Source organism: Salvelinus fontinalis, chromosome 4 (genome assembly GCF_029448725.1).
Source record: "Salvelinus fontinalis isolate EN_2023a chromosome 4, ASM2944872v1, whole genome shotgun sequence".
NCBI classification, from domain to species: Eukaryota; Metazoa; Chordata; class Actinopteri; order Salmoniformes; family Salmonidae; genus Salvelinus; species Salvelinus fontinalis.
In genome coordinates, this window is record NC_074668.1 from 20383170 (window position 1) to 20402074 (window position 18905).

Below are 18905 nucleotides of genomic sequence, written 5' to 3' on the forward strand. Positions count from 1 at the left end.
GTTGTCTACCTTGTTGTCAAGAGACTGGACATTGGCGAGTAGTATACCCGGGAGTGGTGAGCGATGTGCCCATTTACGAAGCCTGACCAGAAGACCGCTCCGTCTGCCCCTTCTGCGTCGCCGTTTTTTTCGGTCAGCTGCTGGGATTAAATACATTGTCCTGGGTGGTGGTCCGAAGAGAGGATCTGCTTCGGGAAGTCGTATTCCTGGTCATAATGTTGGTAAATTGACGTTGCTCTTATATCCAATAGTTCTTCCCGGCTGTATGTAATAAGACTTAGGATTTCCTGGGGTAACAATGTAAGAAATAATACACTGCTCAAAAAAATAAAGGGAACACTTAAACAACACATTGTAACTCCAAGTCAATCACACTTCTGTGAAATCAAACTGTCCACTTAGGAAGCAACACTGATTGACAATAAATTTCACATGCTGTTGTGCAAATGGAATAGACAAAAGGTGGAAATTATAGGCAATTAGTAAGACACCCCCAATAAAGGAGTGGTTCTGCAGGTGGTGACCACAGACCACTTCTCAGTTCCTATGCTTCCTGGCTGATGTTTTGGTCACTTTTGAATGCTGGCGGTGCTTTCACTCTAGTGGTAGCATGAGACGGAGTCTACAACCCACACAAGTGGCTCAGGTAGTGCAGCTCATCCAGGATGGCACATCAATGCGAGCTGTGGCAAGAAGGTTTGCTGTGTCTGTCAGCGTAGTGTCCAGAGCATGGAGGCGCTACCAGGAGACAGGCCAGTACATCAGGAGACATGGAGGAGGCCGTAGGAGGGCAACAACCCAGCAGCAGGACCGCTACCTCCGCCTTTGTGCAAGGAGGAGCACTGCCAGAGCCCTGCAAAATGACCTCCAGCAGGCCACAAATGTGCATGTGTCAGCATATGGTCTCACAAGGGGTCTGAGGATCTCATCTCGGTATGTGCACCCCTTTGAGTCCCCTGGACCAGGACTGAGACCCACTGCTCTTCAGTGGGACCTTATTCATCTGTAGACAGGCTTTCATAGCTCTCTTTATCTGAGGACAGAAAACCTCTCAAGAAACAGACTTCATTATACTCAAATTACACCGCACTGAATATTATGTTTTTTATCATCTCCATCCTCACTTCGAGGGACTGGAACTATACAATTACCTGCCCTATCCAGAATAGCTTACTCTCTCACTTTGACAGTTGGGGCTGCTATCCTTTCACCCGCCTCCATGGTTGTTAGCTAGCTACCTACAAATGCATTTGGAGTTTTTACAGTGATAAATACATCAAAACAGCTATCTAATTAAGTACCTGGTGATATTTAATTAACTTAGCTAGCTATCTATTCAGTATGTAAAGTTGGTTAGATAGCTAGCTAGCTCATTTAGCAGCTAATTTGAGTTAGCCTGTACTGTAGCTAGCTAGCTAGCTAATAATACATGTTTTTTTATTTTCGAAATGTATTTACTTACATAGGTTCTCCCAGCCATGTGGACAATTGGAAACAGGGCAGCAAAGTTTGTTTTGTCACCAGAGCGTTTTAGAGCATATTACTGTAATGACCTGACTAGATCATAAATGAACAATCGTCCAGACAAAAGGATTGAGTTTGCGAATTGACGGTTTATTAAACCAACTTTACACAGGCTACTGTTTGGCCGTAGCCCACGCCAAATAAATGACACATAACCCACAAGCCAATCGTGACCTTCTCTTGTGAAGCCCAGACGTAAGAGAGAGAACAAAGGCTAAACCTGGTCTTAACTTCCAATGCTCCATCTGCATCATATCTGCTCCATGTTCCATGCCCAACCCCCCTCCACGCCACTCCGCCAACCGCCAAGATGCCCGGCATCAGAACATTCCAGGCATTCCCGTGATTGGCAGATAGCAGGTTGATTGACATGTCGGACCCCGCGAACACTGGGTACTGGTCAGTACAACACAACCACCTACTAGCCTAACACATAACACACAGCTGTCTGTGCGGGTCGCTACACAACTATTGAACTATTTACCCATTTAATAACCAGACCTTCATACAAACTTGCAATGCTGAATTCTTGACGCACAATCGAAAGGGCTGCCATATGCTGCCAGTACGCCCTCAAGCTAGTCACAATGGGCGGCCTAAGTGGCATGCGGCAATTTACCGCTTGCTAGCGTACACATGCCCCGTGAGAATTGTTCATGTTACTGAACTAAATCTTAATATCTTAATTTAACTCTGGAGATGCTTTTGTTCGCCACAGAATTGGGGAAATGTGCTTTTACTCCCCCCCCTTATGTGTGGAACAATACACAGAATTCATTGCAATTAGATATTCTGGTGCCTTAAATTATTGATTGGAGACTTTATGTTACAGAGTGTAATTGCTTTTCTTAAATATGTTTAATGTGTATTATGTGTTTTATTATAGTGTGTAGTTATTTGTAATGTTTATGTAAGGCTGTTGTGCTTTATTTATGCACTGGTTTTTGTTTGTAAACCTATACAGGGCTCTCTTGTAAAATATTTTTTTTATCTCAATGTGACTCCATGTTTAAATAAAGGTTAATACAAAATGTAAATACATTCTACTAGGCCTAACCCTGATTGCAGACTAACTTTGATATTAGGCCTACAATGTAATAATATTGATAAACCAATATGAATTGGGTAGATTACAACAATTGTAGTGTCATGGAGGCACACCTTATTCTCATCCCTGGTCCCATTGCATGTTGACAGCTACATGTATGACATCTTCTATTGTGTCCTCCTGGCACTACCGACTGGCATATCTGCTACTTTCCTGATTCATCTTGCAACTTGTAGATCTGTCATAGTGCCTTTGATTTGGCAGCATGCACATGCGCAGTTCGGAGGGACACGATTGTGAGTCACATTGAGGTAAAAAGATAATTGCCCATGACATCGCCTATAGGCGTGAAAATGGATGTGTATTGGGAGAAGCAGTATCAACATATCTTCATACTAAATAAACCAGATTTTGCGCAGCTCTCTAAGCTAGAGCAGTCTGGAGAGGGATGACTATTTAAAGCGGTAGAGCTTCATTTCAGCTACTGGTCAGTGGTGAGTGAGTGGTGACATGGACCCAGTGTTGCCACCTCCTCAGTAAGAAAAGTAGCTATTGGCTGTCCTAAAAGTCACTAGAAGTCGCTAAATGACGTCATCACCCAATTTGCATAATTTACCATGTGCATGTAATTGTGATGGAAGCTGTAGGAGAGAGGAATAACGTTGTGGGAGAGACAAAGTGAGTAAAAAACACCCTAAATATGTTTAGAACTACAAATGAACTTTTTAATGTCACAACTTTTTAATGTCACAATTCCAATCCTCCTCCTTTATCCGGACTTGGGACCGGCAAAAGTGACCCAAAAGAGACACTTTGGCGGAGTTACTTAGTTTAAAAAAAAAATTTTTTTTTTTTTTTAGTTTAGTTTTCTTAATTTGGTTCGGTTTTTAATCTTATGGTCCACTGAGGAGCCTACAACAAGTCACAGTAAAACATGAACATTTTTAACCGTAATATTTAAAAATAAAATAGAGATATATATGTATACATTAACAATCTAAATGGACCAAAAAGGGACAATAGAAAAAACTGTCAATGGCAAAGTGAGAAAATTATGGTAACTAGTCTGGCCCTAGTTCAGGTATTTTTTTTATTTTTATGTAAGCCAGGGCTGGATCAGCCAGCGGCAGCTTCCCGCATGTGTGATTCATTTGCAGTCTGGACGCGGAGGGGTGAACATCTCCTGCTCTGACTGCACCTGGGAAGGACTGCTGTGTGAGGACTGGGCCGTCTGTGAGTGCTTTGGGACAGGGGTGGGGCCCACAGCAGCACCCGCTGCTCCTTGAGAATAGTAAGAACGATACGTGCTTTCACGTCAGAGTCTCCAAAAGTCTCCAATAACACCAGAAAAAGTCGCTAGATTTGTCGCTCGGCGCTTTTTTGAAAATGTGTCGCTAGAGGGGTCTGAATACTCGCTAAATATAGCGCGAAAGTCGCTAAGTTGGCAACTGTCACGTTCGTCGTAGTGAGGAGACCAAGGTGCAGCGTGATGTGAATACATACATCTTTTAATAAAGAAATAACACTAATCAAACTAAACAAAATAACAAAACAAACATGAACGCTATATACAACGAGTGCAGACATGCAACTTCACATAGACAATAACCCACAAACCAAACTGGAAAATGGCAACCTAAATAGGATCCCCAATCAGAGACAACGATAAACAGCTGCCTCTGATTGGGAACCAATTCAGGCCACCATAGACCTACATATGCCTAGACTACACACACACACCTAGACATACAAAAACCCTAGACAATACAAAACAATCATACCCACCCTCATCACACCTTGACCTGACCAAAATAATACAGAAAACATAGTATTTATTCTAAGGTCAGGGCGTGACAGCAACACTGCATGGACCCAATGCTCAGCAGGCCACATAGCCTACCATGTGGACCAGTATGTGGTCTACTGAGCATTTTAGGTTAAAAAAAAAGGGAGGTAGCGACCTCAGGTTCATAGAACTAAATAGTTTATTAATAATGTATGAATTTAAATTATTTTATATTTTTAATCAAGTAGCAACTCTGCATTCTATTGAAGTTCTATTGATTTGGGTTGCTATAAATAACAAAATTGGCGTAGAATGCTTTACAAGCTTTAGCCGACCTACAGCTCTTTGCCTCAGTCCCTTAACTCTTTGTTTACCTATGCCTTACTTACCTCTGTAGTACAACATTTACAATATACAGTAATATCACATTTGGAGCACAATACTTAATGTGAGGGTGACATTTAAAAAATGGAATGCAAAGATATATTGTCAAAAGTAACCAACTGTATTGTTTCAAATACCCACATAAATGATTGTGACCTTCTTATTGATGTTAGGAAGAATACCATCAAATAATGTTTTGAATATTTTATTAATGATAATTTGATAATATATTAATATTCATTAATACATTGATATCATTCATGTTTCACTTTCCTCCTACAAAACACCTTACGCCACAAAAACCTTACAGCTAAAGTGCTAACCAGCATTATGAGCAACACAATGGCCAGTAGCGTGGCTACGACGTCAACAGAGTGGTAGGTGAACCAGGACATCTTATAGGACTCTGTCCTCAGATGTGCTGCTCCTTTGTTCCTCATGACAAACTCAATCCAGAACATGGCGCGGTCCAGTGGTTTCATGAGCTGGTCTCTGTGCAGCCTGGATAGCCTCTGCATATTCTCCCTGTAGGTCGGCTCATAGAGAACAGCCTTCACTGCCTCCAGGAAGATGTCTCTGTCTACGGTGGCGATGTCCACTATCTTAGCCACTCCCTTAGCCCTCATCCTATTGAGGTTATCATGCTGGTCGAAGACCAACGGGAGGCCGACAATAGGGACACCATGGTAGATGGCCTCCTGGACTCCATTGGTTCCGCCGTGGGCAACAAAGGCTCGGGTCTTGGGGTGTCCAAGGAGGTCATTCTGGGGGAGCCAATCCACTAGTAAAGTGTTGTTGCCCACGGAGGTGGGTCTCTTCCCAGTGTGCCTCCAGACGACCCTCTGAGGCAGTTTGGCGAAAGCAGCTGCGATGTCCTCAGCGATGTCCTCAGGAAGTTGTCCCACCAAGGTCCCCAGGGACATCATGATGACCCCATGGTCCCCGGACTTCTGGACAAAGTCCTCCATGTCCTGGGGAAGCGGCTTCGAGGGCTTGCACTGGAAGCCGCCCATGTAGACCACGTTTGGCATGGTGGGCCGCGGAAACTCAAAGGTAAAGTCATTCCTCATGAGCCATATGTCTGCTGCCTGGAACAATGACATGTAGTGAACGTCAGGGCCGAAGTAACGATGGACGAACGGAATGTAGTTAGGGTCCATGACGTATGCAATTTGAAACCTTGTAAAAAGATAAAACAGAACATTTATGACTCTCTCTTGAAAAGTCATTTTGTCTGTCAACAGTGCTCCTGGCAATGGGACATATGAGACAGGCGAGGGGGCTATGGCAAAGTGACCATCGCCCTGGACTGTCCATCGGACATTGAAGACAAGAGGAAGACCAATGCGGTGAGCCAGAAACACGCCCCCACCAATGGCAGGATCCGTCAAAACCAGGTCATAATTTGCATCGCGAAGTGATTGCATTAGTTCGGCATCTTCGAATATCGTAGTCATCATTACAACCAAATCCTTGTGTAACTCATATAACTCCTTCACCACCTCAATCTCCAGACTCATACGAGACCAGAAACCTCCACCCTCCCTTTGGATCTGCAATTGTCTGGTCACAAACAAACTAAAGACCTCCTCAACAAATCCACCACCAGATACTGGGATGGTAATGCACGAGTAGTGAGGGGATTTCTCCTTGATGTACCAGTTGGTGGTTGGACGAATCACTGTGATGCTATGGCCTCTGGTGTACAGCTCTTCGATGAGGACTTTCATATTCACCCAGTGGCTTCCATCCAATGGGAAGACCAGCACATTCCCCCCAGAGACAGTGGTGAGAGAGAAGAGCAGAACAGCAACCGTGACCAGGGCTGGTTGATGCATCTCTTAGGTGAATCCTTTGATAAAAGATACAAAGGAAGAATAGTTAGTTACAGAGAAACTCCATCTCTTATTTCCTAATAAATAGGTTTCAATTACATTAACATTTTAGTCACTAAGCAGACAGACACTCTTATCCAGAGGGACTTACAATTAGTGCATTCATCTTAAGATAGCTGGGTGAGACAACCACATATCACAGTTGTAGAAGGTACTTTTTCAGTCAATAAAGTAGTTGTTCTCAGTTCTAGTGCTAATGCTTGTAGAAAAATACAACTTTTCTGTGTAGATCAATAATTGACTGTGTTATTCATATGTTTTTCATGTACAGTGCCTTCAGAAAGTATTCACACCCCTTGACCTTTTTCAGATTTTGTTGTGTTACAGCCTGAATTGAAAATTAATTCAATTGAGATTTTGTGTCACTGTCCTGCACACAATACCCCGTAATGTCAAAGTGGAATTATGTTTTTAGACATTTTTACAAATTCAGAAAACATTTTGTCAAGAATCCCTCCGAAAATGGTGCCTCTTCCTGTTCGGGCGGCGGTCGTCGTCGCCGGCCTACTAGCTGCTACCGATCCCCTTTTCTGTTTCATTTAGTGTGGTCTGATTAGTGCACCTGTTTCTTGTTTGGGTTTTGGTTTTGGGCTTATTTAAACCCGGTAGGCCCGCCGGCTTTTGTGCGGGCTAGTTTTTCTGTTATTTGGTGTGTGTTTATTTTGGTGGATTTTATTTCCCGAACCGTTTCGTCCTGTTTGTTTTGGACTGGGTCTTTTAGCGCCCGTGTGTGTGGCGTTGACCGACACTCTGTTGTTTGGGAATAAATATATCCACGTATCAAACTATCCTGCTCCCTGCGCCTGACTTCTCCACCCACTACTTTTAGAAGTCCTGACACATTTTAAGCTGAAATGTCTTAAGTCAATAAGTGTTCAACCCCTTTGTCTGAATAAGTTCAGGGGTAAAGATTTGCATAACACGTTACATCATAAGTTGCATAGACTCACTCTGAGTGCAATAAGTGATTAATATATATTTTTTTATGACTATCTCATCTCTGTACCCCACAAATACAATTATCTGTAAGGTCCCTTAGTCGAGCAGTGAATTTCAAACACAGATTCAACCACGAAGACCAGGGAGGTTTTCCAATGCCTCGCAAAGAAGGGCACCTATTGGCAGATGGGTAAAAAAAAATATTGAAAGTCTGTGGCAAGACTTGAAAATGGCTGTCTAGCAATGATCAACAACCATCTTGACAGAGCTTGAAGAATTGAAATAAGAATAATGTGCAAATATTGTACAATCCAGCTGTGCAAAGCTCTTAGAGACTTACCCAGAAAGACTCACAGCTGTAATCGTTGCCAAAGGTGATTCTAACATGTATTGACTCAGGGGTGTGAATACTTATGTAAATAGTATATTTCTTTATTTCATTTTAAATAAATGTGTAAAAATGTCTAAAAACATGTTTTAACTTTGTCATGATGTGGTATTGTGTGTAGATGGGTGAGAAATAAAATAAAAATATATTAATACATTTTCAATTCAGGCTGTAACAACAAAATGTTAAGGGTATGAATACTTTCTGAAGGCACTGTACAGTATATACGTACATATGAAGTGGGTAAAATAGTATGCAAACATTATTAAAGTGACCATTGTTTAATATCTATGTACATAGCGCAGCAGTCTCTAAGGTGGGGGGGGGGGGTAGAGTACCAGGTGGTTGCTGGCTATTAACAGTTACTAAGGTCCAGGGCAGAGTACTGGGCGGATGCCGGCTAATGGTGACTATTTAACAGTCTGATGGCTTAGAGATACAAACTGTTTTTCATTTTCTTGGTCCCGGTTTTAATGCACCTGTACTGTCTCCGCCTTCTAGATGGTAGCGGGTCGAACAGGTCATGGCTGAGGTCCTTGATGATCTTCTTGGCATTCCTGTGACACAGCAGTGTGCCCCCAGTAATGCGTTTCGGCTGACCGCACCACCCTCTGGAGAGCTCTGCGGTAGCGGACGGTGAAATTACTGTACCAGGCGGTGATACAGTCCAGCAGGATGCTCTCAATGATGCATCTGTAGAAGTTTGTGATAGTCTTAGGGGCCAAGCTGAATTTCTTCTGCCTCCTGAGGTTGAAAAGGCGCTGTTGCGCCTTCTTCACAACACTGTCTGTATGAATGGACCATTTCAGGTTGTCAGTGATGTGCATGCCGAGGAACATGAAGCTTTTCACCCTCTCCACTACGGTCCTGTTGAGGTGGATGGGAGCGTGCTCCCTCTGCTGTCTCCTGAATTCCACGATCAGCTCCTTCGTTTTGTTGACATTGAGGGAGGTGTTATTTTTCTGGCACCACTCCACCAGGGTCTTAAAACCTCTTCCCTGTAGGCTGTCTTGTCGTTACAGTAAATGCGGCCGCAAGATATGCGGTTTCCAGTTTGCACAAAGTCCAGAGTTCCTTGTGAGCCGTCACAGTGTCGGCTTGGGGGAAATATACACGGCCGTGACGATGACCGAAGAAATTATCTTAGAAGGTAATGCAGTCAGCATTTGATGGTGATGTATTCCACATTGGGAGAACAAATGGACTTGAGTTCCTCTACTGTACGTTACCACAATCACACCATGAGTAGTGAATCATGAAACATACACCTTCACCTTTCTTTTTCCCGGAGAGTTCTTTCTTCACATATCACAGTCTTAGTAAGTACATTTTCCCTCGATAAAGTAGCTATCAGCAAAGTCTGAGCTAGTAAGGGGGAAAGAGTCAGTGCGAGTGTTAGTTAACGAAAGACAATTTTTGAGAAAAAAATGTACACAATAAAAACCTTTACACTTACTGTAAATAAGTAGTCAATGTATATTGAAAATGTAGAGGCACTGTGTAATGCTATGAGGTCTTCCAATGCTGTCACAATTCTCCCAGTTATTGTCAAGCCTTCAGGCACATTACTTCTAAAGTTGTGCAAGTTCTCTCTATGTCTGGATAAAGCTGGCTTGTTACGTGACACAATTGTTTCCACTGGCAAAGCCCAGATGCAACACGAAATATGTATAGGATGGAAGCTACTCTGACAACGTCTCTTTAAAAAACATTATTTTGGTTACATACCTTACTAAAAGCTTTGTTAGACCTCACTGAAAATATTCAATCAAAGAAGTTAATATAATTTGAATGGTGATGCTGAGTTTTATATGAATTTGTATAATTACAAATGTTTGTGGAGGATGCTTCTTGAGATGTTTGACATTTATGTTGTGTAAAGGCTATTGAATCAAGTCAAGTTTATAGTTCTTTTATATAATTTTTTTGTTATTCTATAATTCTCTGTAAACATAGATCGATATGAGTTCCAATGGGTTAATCTGAGAACGTTGTAGGTCTGTTGATGCCATGTTTTCAACACCAGGTACTGAGATCAGAAACTGTTTCAACAACACGTTTAACTATTCCGATATTCCACTACTTTAACTGTTACTTTAAACTAGATTTTATTCATATAAACACTTACCAAAAAAGATCCCAGTCTGCAAGTAGCCTTAAATCTAGTGATGTTTGGCCAACCCCCCCTAAACAGCAGTTTGCAAACAGTGAAAGTAGTCCTATGGCTGTGGCTTTGAGCTGGAGTAACCTAACTTATGCTGCCACAACTAATCTGTGCTCTCTTGTTCAAAGTTCACAAGTTCTGACATGCAGCGTAATAACACACCTGTAATTGCGTAAGGCTTTTATGTGTTGGCTTCCTGTTATGTATTAGGAAATGGTCATTTAGTTCAACATTGTTATAGTGAACTGAAACGTTAACTTAAATGGAAACTAATCATGAAAAAACTGTTTAGTAAACTGAAATGAAATAATTAACAAATCTGTTTGAAAAACTAAAATTGGAGTTGGTCCAGGGAGTGGGTCCAAGGCCGGTCATGTGTGGCATTCTCCTAAGTACTCTATGCAGCCTACTGCAAATTATGTTTGATATCCATGTCATTTGAATACAGTCAGAGGTGATACTATAAGTATTATGGGCCATAATTCATGGATAATACGGTCTGTTTTCAACACACCTTAGCAATGTTTTCAGTGTCTATATATAAATTACTGCCTGTCTGTGCACACACTTCTTATTCTGTGTAAAAGGTGCGTAACTGGCTGCAGGGAAGTCAGGCACAGGAGAGCAGAAATGGGTAACAACCGGAGCACTTTAATAAGGCAAAACAGTGTACCCAGAACCACAAAATACGGGTCGAAATAACCTGTCGCAAACCAGTCTAGAGTGCACATACACTTTACAACAAACAACACCACACACAGACATGGGGGGAACAGAGGATAATATGCACGTAGAGTAATGAGGGGATGTAAAGCAGGTGTGCGGGAAAACAAGACAAAACAAATGGAAAATGAAAAGGTGGAGCGGCGATGGCTAGAAGACCGGTGACGTCGACCACCAAACGCCACCCGAACAAGGAGAGGGACCGACTTCGGCGGGAGTCGTGACATTCTGAAAAGTGTGGAAGCATCTAACAGGGAAGGGGAGTCTGCATGGTAGTAATAGTAGTAGTATAAATGCTATGAGGTTTTTTGTGTTAATTCTTAGATTTTATTTGACCATGGGAAAAATAGCTACAGTACTGCAGGGAAACAACATGCAGGTTTTCTTGAACTGAGCTTGCTCAGCAGACCAGTATGTGGTATATTTTAGGTTTAAAAAAAAGTGAGGTAGCGACCTCAGGTTCATAGAGCTAAAGAATTTATGAATAATTTATGAATTTAAATTATTTTATATTTCTAATCAAGTGATTTGCATGCAGCAACTCTGCATTCTATTGAAGTTCTATTGATTTGGGTTGCTATAAATCAGATAACAAAATTGTTGTAGAGTGCTTTACAACCTTTAGCCTACCTACGAGCCTACCTACAGCTCTTTGTCTCACTCCATTAACTCTTTGCCTTTCCTAAACTTCAAGGAGAGAAGCTACGCAGAGAGCTGAAGGAAGAGCTGAAGCTGAGATGCAGCATCCTGCTAAACCACAGCGGTACCATGGACACATCCCCTGGGAGGTGAGGCTATGCTCTGGACACACAACCACAGGCGTACACACATGCACGTCGTACACACGGCCCTTTGGCCTTGTTATACAAATGTAATAACTATTTGTAATCAGATCCAGGAGTTTCATCAGCTCTTGTCACCTATCAGAGAGACCTCTCTTTCTCTTTCTCTCTTTCTCTCAACCAGGCAACTCAAGTGAGTTTTTTTTGCTGTCGTACAACATTTACAACATACAGTACTATCAAATTTGGAGTACAATACTTAATGTGAGGGTGACATTTAAAAAATGGAATACAAATATATATTGCCAAAAGTAACCAATTGTATTGTGTAAAATACCCACATAAATGATTGTGACCTCCTTGTTGATGTTAGGAAGAATACCATCAAATAATATTTTGAATATTTTATCAATGATAATTTGATAATATATTAATATTCATTAATACATTGATATCATTCATGTTTCACTTTCCTCCTACAAAACACCTTACACCATAAAAACCTTACAGCTAAAGTGCTAACCAGCATTATGAGCAACACAATGGCCAGTAGCGTGGCTACGACGTCAACAGAGTGGTAGGTGAACCAGGACATCTTATAGGACTCTGTCCTCAGATGTGCCGCTCCTTTGTTCCTCATGACAAACTCAATCCAGAACATGGCGCGGTCCAGTGGTTTCATGGGCTGGTCCCTGTGCAGCCTGGATAGCCTCTGCATGTTCTCCCTGTAGGTTGGCTCATAGAGAACAGCCTTCACTGCCTCCAGGAAGATGTCTCTGTCTACGGTGGCGATGTCCACTATCTTAGCCACTCCCTTAGCCTTCATCCTATTGAGGTTATCATGCTGGTCGAAGACCAACGGGAGGCCGACAATAGGGACACCATGGTAGATGGCCTCCTGGACTCCATTGGTTCCGCCGTGGGCAACAAAGGCTCGGGTCTTGGGGTGTCCAAGGAGGTCATTCTGTGGGAGCCAATCCACTAGTAAGGTGTTGTTGCCCACGGAGGTGGGTCTCTTCCCAGTGTGTCTCCAGACGACCCCCTGAGGCAGTTTGGCGAAAGCAGCTGCGATGTCCTCAGCGATGTCCTCAGGAAGTTGTCCCACCAAGGTCCCCAGGGACATCATGATGACCCCATGGTCCCCGGCCTTCTGAACAAAGTCCTCCATGTCCTGGGGAAGCGGCTTCGAGGGCTTGCACTGGAAGCCGCCCATGTAGACCACGTTTGGCATGGTGGGCCGCGGAAACTCAAAGGTAAAGTCATTCCTCATGAGCCATATGTCTGCTGCCTGAAACAATGACATGTAGTGAACGTCAGGGCCGAAGTAACGATGTACGAACGGAATGTAGTTAGGGTCCATGACGTATGCAAATTGAAACCTTGTAAAAAGATAAAACAGAACATTTATGACTCTCTCTTGAAAAGTCATTTTGTCTGTCAACAGTGCTCCTGGCAATGGGACATATGAGAGAGGCGAGGGGGCTATGACAAAGTGACCCTCGCCCTGGACTGTCCATCGGACATTGAAGACAAGAGGAAGACCAATGCGGTGAGCCAGAAACACGCCCCCACCAATGGCAGGATCCGTCAAAACCAGGTCATAATTTGCATCGCGAAGTGATTGCATTAGTTTGGCATCTTCGAATATCGTAGTTATCATTACAACCAAATCCTTGTGTATCTCATAGATCTCCTTCACCACCTCAAGCTCCAGACTCATACGAGACCAGAAACCTCCACCCTCCCTTTGGATCTGCAATTTTCTGGTCACAAACAATCTAAAGACCTCCTCAACAAATCCACCACCAGATACTGGGATGGTAATGCACGAGTAGTGAGGGGATTTCTCCTTGATGTACCAGTTGGTGGTTGGACGAATCACTGTGATGCTATGGCCTCTGGAGTACAGCTCTTCGATGAGGACTTTCATATTCACCCAGTGGCTTCCATCCAATGGGAAGACCAGCACATTCCCCCCAGAGACAGTGGTGAGAGAGAAGAGCAGAACAGCAACCGTGACCAGGGCTGGTTGATGCATCTCTTAGGTGAATCCTTTGATAAAAGATACAAAGGAAGAATAGTTAGTTACAGAGAAACTCCATCTCTTATTTCCTAATAAATAGGTTTCAATTACATTAACATTTTAGTCACTAAGCAGACAGACACTCTTATCCAGAGGGACTTACAATTAGTGCATTCATCTTAAGATAGCTGGGTGAGACAACCACATATCACAGTTGTAGAAAGTACTTTTTCAGTCAATAAAGTAGTTGTTCTCAGTTCCAGTGCTAATGCTTGTAGAAAAATACAACTTTTCTGTGTAGATCAATAATTGACTGTGTTATTCATATGTTAGTCATGTACAATGCCTTCAGAAAGTATTCACACCCCTTAACTTTTTTCAGATTTTGTTGTGTTACAGCCTGAATTTAAAATGAATTCAATTTAGATTTAGTGTCACTGTCCTGCACACAATACCCCGTAATGTCAAAGTGGAATTATGTTTTTAGACATTTTTACAAATTCAGAAAACATTTTAAGCTGAAATGTCTTAAGTCAATAAGTGTTCAACCCCTTTGTCTAAATAAGTTCAGGGGTAAATATTTGCATAATAACAAGTTAAATCAGAAGATACTCACTCTGTGTGCAGTAAGTGTTTAACATAATTTTTTTATGACTATCTCATCTCCGTACCCCACACATACATTTATCTGTAAGGTCCCTTAGTCGAGCAGTGAATTTCAAACACAGATTCGACCACGAAGACCAGGGAGGTTTTCCAATGCCTCGCAACGACGAGCACCTATTGGCAGATGGGTAAAAAGTAATCTTGAGAGTCTGTGGCAAGACTTGAAAATGGCTGTCTAGCAATGATCAACAACCAACTAGACAGAGCTTGAAGAATTAAAAAAAGAATAATGTGCAAATATTGTACAATCCAGATGTGCAAAGCTCTTAGAGACTTACCCAGAAAGATTATAATATGTATTGACTCAGGGGTGTGAATACTTATGTAAATGGTATATTTCTTTATTTAATTTTAAATAAATGTGTAAAAATGTCTAAAAACATGTTTTAACTTTGTCATGATGGGGTATTGTGTGTAGATGGGTGAGAAATAAAATATATTTAATACATTTTGAATTCAGGCTGTAACAACAAAATGTTAGGGGTATGAATACTTTCTGAAGGCACTGTACAGTATATACGTATGAAGTGGGTAAAATAGTATGCAAACAATATTAAAGTGACCATTGTTTAATGTCTATGTACATAGCGCAGCAGTCTCTAAGGTGCGGGGTAGAGTACCAGGTGGTAGTGTTACACCCCTGAAAAAGGGGGGGAAAGAATCACAATTGTGATACGGAATGTTTACTCATGAGAACTTTTAGTGCAATCATTTTACATAAGTAACACATTTTACAGAATAACAGATCTACAGGAAATAGATAGTTTTGTAGGGTACATGGCTTATTCAAGTCACAACAGTATACACTGTACATCACTGAAACAAATACTATTTTCAATATAACTGTCAAGCACAAAGCTTTAACTCAGTAAACCATAACTCAATTTATCAACAGGCAATAAAGTGTTTGAAAAACAATTACACAAATAACGCCGCAAAATCTCTTATTAACAAAGCACCTGTTCATTCACAATCGACATAAAATGGCAGCTACGTAGCAGTACCTAGCAGTACGAAGCTAGCTGCAACCGAGCACGGTTCATATTACTCTCTGCAAACTTAACTAACTTCCTCAATATGTTACTAAAACAAACCTTAAACACTCTTGACATGTTAGCAAGTTATTACATTTAAATTACTCTTTTTAATCATCAATAACGTACCTGAAAAAGGGGGGGAAAGAATCCCAATTGTGATACGGAATGTTTACTCATGAGAATCTTTAGTGCAATGAGAAAAAGAACGCAAATTCTCCGTGAATTTGAGTGGAGACCAAAGCAATCGATTTTAGGCTCATAGATTAGGAGCATTTAGTAGATCACAGATTAACACTTTTACCTACGACAACATAAAGTAATCAACATAACGTTTACACATTCCTCTCACAATTCGTACCCTTTGTATGCTTGACGGATTTTAACACAATTATATAAATGTTATCAATCTATCAACTAATACTGAATGCATGAACTTCTTAACCTTAGATGTTTTAAGATCCTCACATACTATGAACTTACTAATACTTTTTAATGTATAACAGGCTATTAGTATTTCCTTTAACCTGTCACAGTAGCTGGGTATTAACAGTGACTAAGGTCCAGGGCAGAGTACTGTGCAGATGCCGGCTAATGGTGACTATTTAACAGTCTGATGGCTTGGAGAAACTGTTTTTCATTTTCTTGGTCCCGGTTTTAATGCACCTGTACTGTCTCCGCCTTCTAGATGGTAGCGGGTCGAACAGGTCATGGCTGAGGTCCTTGATGATCTTCTTGGCATTCCTGTGACACGTGAGGTCCTTGATGATCTTCTTGGCCTTCCAGTGACACTTCTTGGCCTTCCAGTGACACAGCAGTGTGCACCCATTAATGCGTTTCGGCTGACAGCGCCACCCTCTGGAGAGCTCTGCGGTAGCGGACGGTGAAATTACTGTACCAGACGGTGATACAGTCCAGCATGATGCTCTCAATGGTGCATCTGTAGAAGTTTGTGATAGTCTTAGGGGCCAAGCTGAATTTCTTCAGCCTCCTGAGGTTGAAAAGGCGCTGTTGCGCTTTCTTCACCACACTGTCTGTATGAATGGACCATTTCAGGTTGTCAGTGATGTGCATGCAGAGGAACATGAAGCTTTTCACCCTCTCCACTACGGTCCTGTTGAGGTGGATGGGAGCGTGCTCCCTCTGCTGTCTCCTGAATTCCACGATCAGCTCCTTCGTTTTGTTGACATTAAGGGAGGTGTTATTTTTCTGGCACCACTCCACCAGGGTCTTAGACATTTATGTTGTGTAAAGGCTATTGAATCAAGTCAAGTTTATAGTTCTTCTATATAAGTTTGTAGGTATTCTATAATTCTCTGTAAACATAGATCGATATGAGTTCCAATGAGTTGAGAACGTTGTAGGTCTGATGATGCTATGTTTTCAACATCAGGTACTGAGATCAGAAACTGTTTCAACAACACGTTTAACTATTCCGATATTCCACTACTTTAACTGTTACTTTAAACTAGATTTTATTCACATAAACACTTACCAAAAAAGATCCCAGTCTGCAAGTAGCCTTAAATCTAAAGTGATGTTTGGCCAACCCCCCCTAAACAGCAGTTTGCAAACAGTGAAAGTAGTCCTATGGCTGTGGCTTTGAGCTGGAGTAACCTAACTTATGCTGCCACAACTAATCTGTGCTCTCTTGTTCAAAGTTCACAAGTTCTGACATGCAGCGTAATAACACACCTGTAATTGCGTAAGGCTTTTATGTGTTGGCTTCCTGTTATGTATTAGGAAATGGTCATTAGTTCAACATTGTTATAGTGAACTGAAACGTAAACTTAAATGGAAACTAATCATAAAAAAACTGTTTAGTAAACTGAAATGAAATAATTAACAAATCTGTTTGAAAAACTAAAATTGGAGTTGGTCCAGGGAGTGGGTCCAAGGCTGGTCATGTGTGTCATTCTCCTAAGTACTCTATGCAGCCTACTGCAAATTATGTTTGATATCCATGTCATTTGAATAAAGTCAGAGGTGATACTATAAGTATTATGGGCCATAATTCATGGATAATACGGTCTGTTTTCAACACACCTTAGCAATGTTTTCAGTGTCTATATATAAATTACTGCCTGTCTGTGCACACACTTCTTATTCTGTGTAAAAGGTGCGTAACAGACTGCAGGGAAGTCAGGCGCAGGAGAGCAGAAATGGGTAACAACCGGAGCACTTTAATAAGGCAAAACACACTGTACCCAGAACGACAAGATACGGGTCAAAATAACCCGTCGCAAACCAGTCTAGAGTGCACATACACTTTACAACAAACAACACCACACACAGACATGGGGGGAACAGAGGATAATATACACGTAGAGTAATGAGGGGATGTAAAGCAGGTGTGCGGGAAAACAAGACAAAACAAATGGAAAATGAAAAGGTGGAGCGGCGATGGCTAGAAGACCGGTGACGTCGACCACCGAACGCCGCCCGAACGAGGAGAGGAGCCAACTTCGGCGGAAGTCGTGACATTCTGAAAAGTGTGGAAGCATCTAACAGGGAAGGGGAGTCTGCATGGTAGTAATAGTAGTAGTATAAATGCTGAGGTTTTTAGTGTTAATTCTTAGATTTTATTTGACCATGGGAAAAATAGCTACAGTACTGCAGGGAAACAACATGCAGGTTTTCATGAACTGAGCCTTAAATATTACTTGTCAGACTTGGCCACCGGGGGGCAGTCCTCTCATGCAAAAGAATAAAGCCTACTGAAAAACATTCACCAGAGGTATTCTGCATAATGGTGGTTCCATGAGGACACACTACCTGCACTATTCCCACACAACACCGACAGATGCAACTGCAAAAGTGGGTATCAATTTACACCCCCAATAGGGCTGTTGTGCAAACTACTTTTAAATTTCACAGGGAGTTTCCAGGATTGTGTTGCAGATTTGTCAGACAGTGATGTGGTAATATACTGTACATCGTTGACATGATATGAAAGCACAGAATTAACTGAGATTTGGTGCCAGTCACTGTCCTTCTTATTCCTTTTTTGGAAGAAAGATATTTATTGTTTGAACTGCACCTGTTTGCTTATATATTTGTAAATCTTTGTCTGTGTCTTTGTGTGGGTGGGAATTACAGGGAGAATTTATGTTGGCATTTAGGGGAACTAATGACAAAGGTTAGGATAATTTACGTTGCAGGTGAAATTAGTTAAATTTAGAATAAGGGGAAAGGTTAGCTAAAATGCTCCAGTTGTCCCTGACGCGACTCAAACACTCAACCTTTGGATTGCTAAACGGTTGCTGATTGCGCCTCCCCGACCAACCTCCCTACTTTCGTTTCTGTCTAAAGTAACTAGACCAAGTAGGTATCATATGTCTTGGAGGTGCTCAGAAATACGTAAAGTATGTTTCGTATGACTCTGAGGCCAGGCTGACCTACACCTGCATGCTGGTGTGTGTGACCTCATAAATGAATGCCTTGAGTAACCACAGCCCCTCCGTGATGTTGTCTCATCTTCCATTCAGTTGTTCTTCAAAAGTATGACTGTGAGACAAAACCATTCATAATCTTTTGTTTAGCGTATAA

General features: G+C 41.8%; 2 protein-coding genes across 4 annotated transcripts; both read right to left on the bottom strand.

Annotated features, from left to right (window-relative positions):
* Positions 1–4931: 4931 nt before the first annotated feature.
* Positions 4932–10658, bottom strand: LOC129853295 (UDP-glucuronosyltransferase 2A2-like). 2 transcript variants are annotated; one of them, XM_055919179.1, is made up of 2 exons: positions 10093–10658; positions 4932–6594 (listed from the first exon to the last, which is right to left on the bottom strand). In XM_055919179.1, exon 2 carries the CDS (start codon positions 6578–6580, stop codon positions 4997–4999), a length of 1584 nt encoding a protein of 527 aa, XP_055775154.1. In that variant the 5' UTR covers positions 6581–6594; positions 10093–10658; the 3' UTR covers positions 4932–4996. The 2 variants fall into 2 exon arrangements, with proteins under 2 accessions (XP_055775154.1, XP_055775155.1); XM_055919180.1 differs by lacking the exon at positions 10093–10658 and adding an exon at positions 9421–10049.
* A 101-nt stretch (positions 10659–10759) lies between these two features.
* Positions 10760–16958, bottom strand: LOC129853296 (UDP-glucuronosyltransferase 2A2-like). 2 transcript variants are annotated; one of them, XM_055919181.1, is made up of 2 exons: positions 16852–16958; positions 10760–13685 (listed from the first exon to the last, which is right to left on the bottom strand). In XM_055919181.1, exon 2 carries the CDS (start codon positions 13669–13671, stop codon positions 12088–12090), a length of 1584 nt encoding a protein of 527 aa, XP_055775156.1. In that variant the 5' UTR covers positions 13672–13685; positions 16852–16958; the 3' UTR covers positions 10760–12087. The 2 variants fall into 2 exon arrangements, with proteins under 2 accessions (XP_055775156.1, XP_055775157.1); XM_055919182.1 differs by lacking the exon at positions 16852–16958 and adding an exon at positions 15486–15591.
* Positions 16959–18905: the final 1947 nt, after the last annotated feature.

Excerpts from the sequence above, each read along its gene's own strand:
- LOC129853295 (XM_055919179.1), bottom strand. The coding sequence starts at position 6,580 with ATGCATCAACCAGCCCTGGTCACGGTTGCTGTTCTGCTCTTCTCTCTC.
- LOC129853296 (XM_055919181.1), bottom strand. The coding sequence starts at position 13,671 with ATGCATCAACCAGCCCTGGTCACGGTTGCTGTTCTGCTCTTCTCTCTC.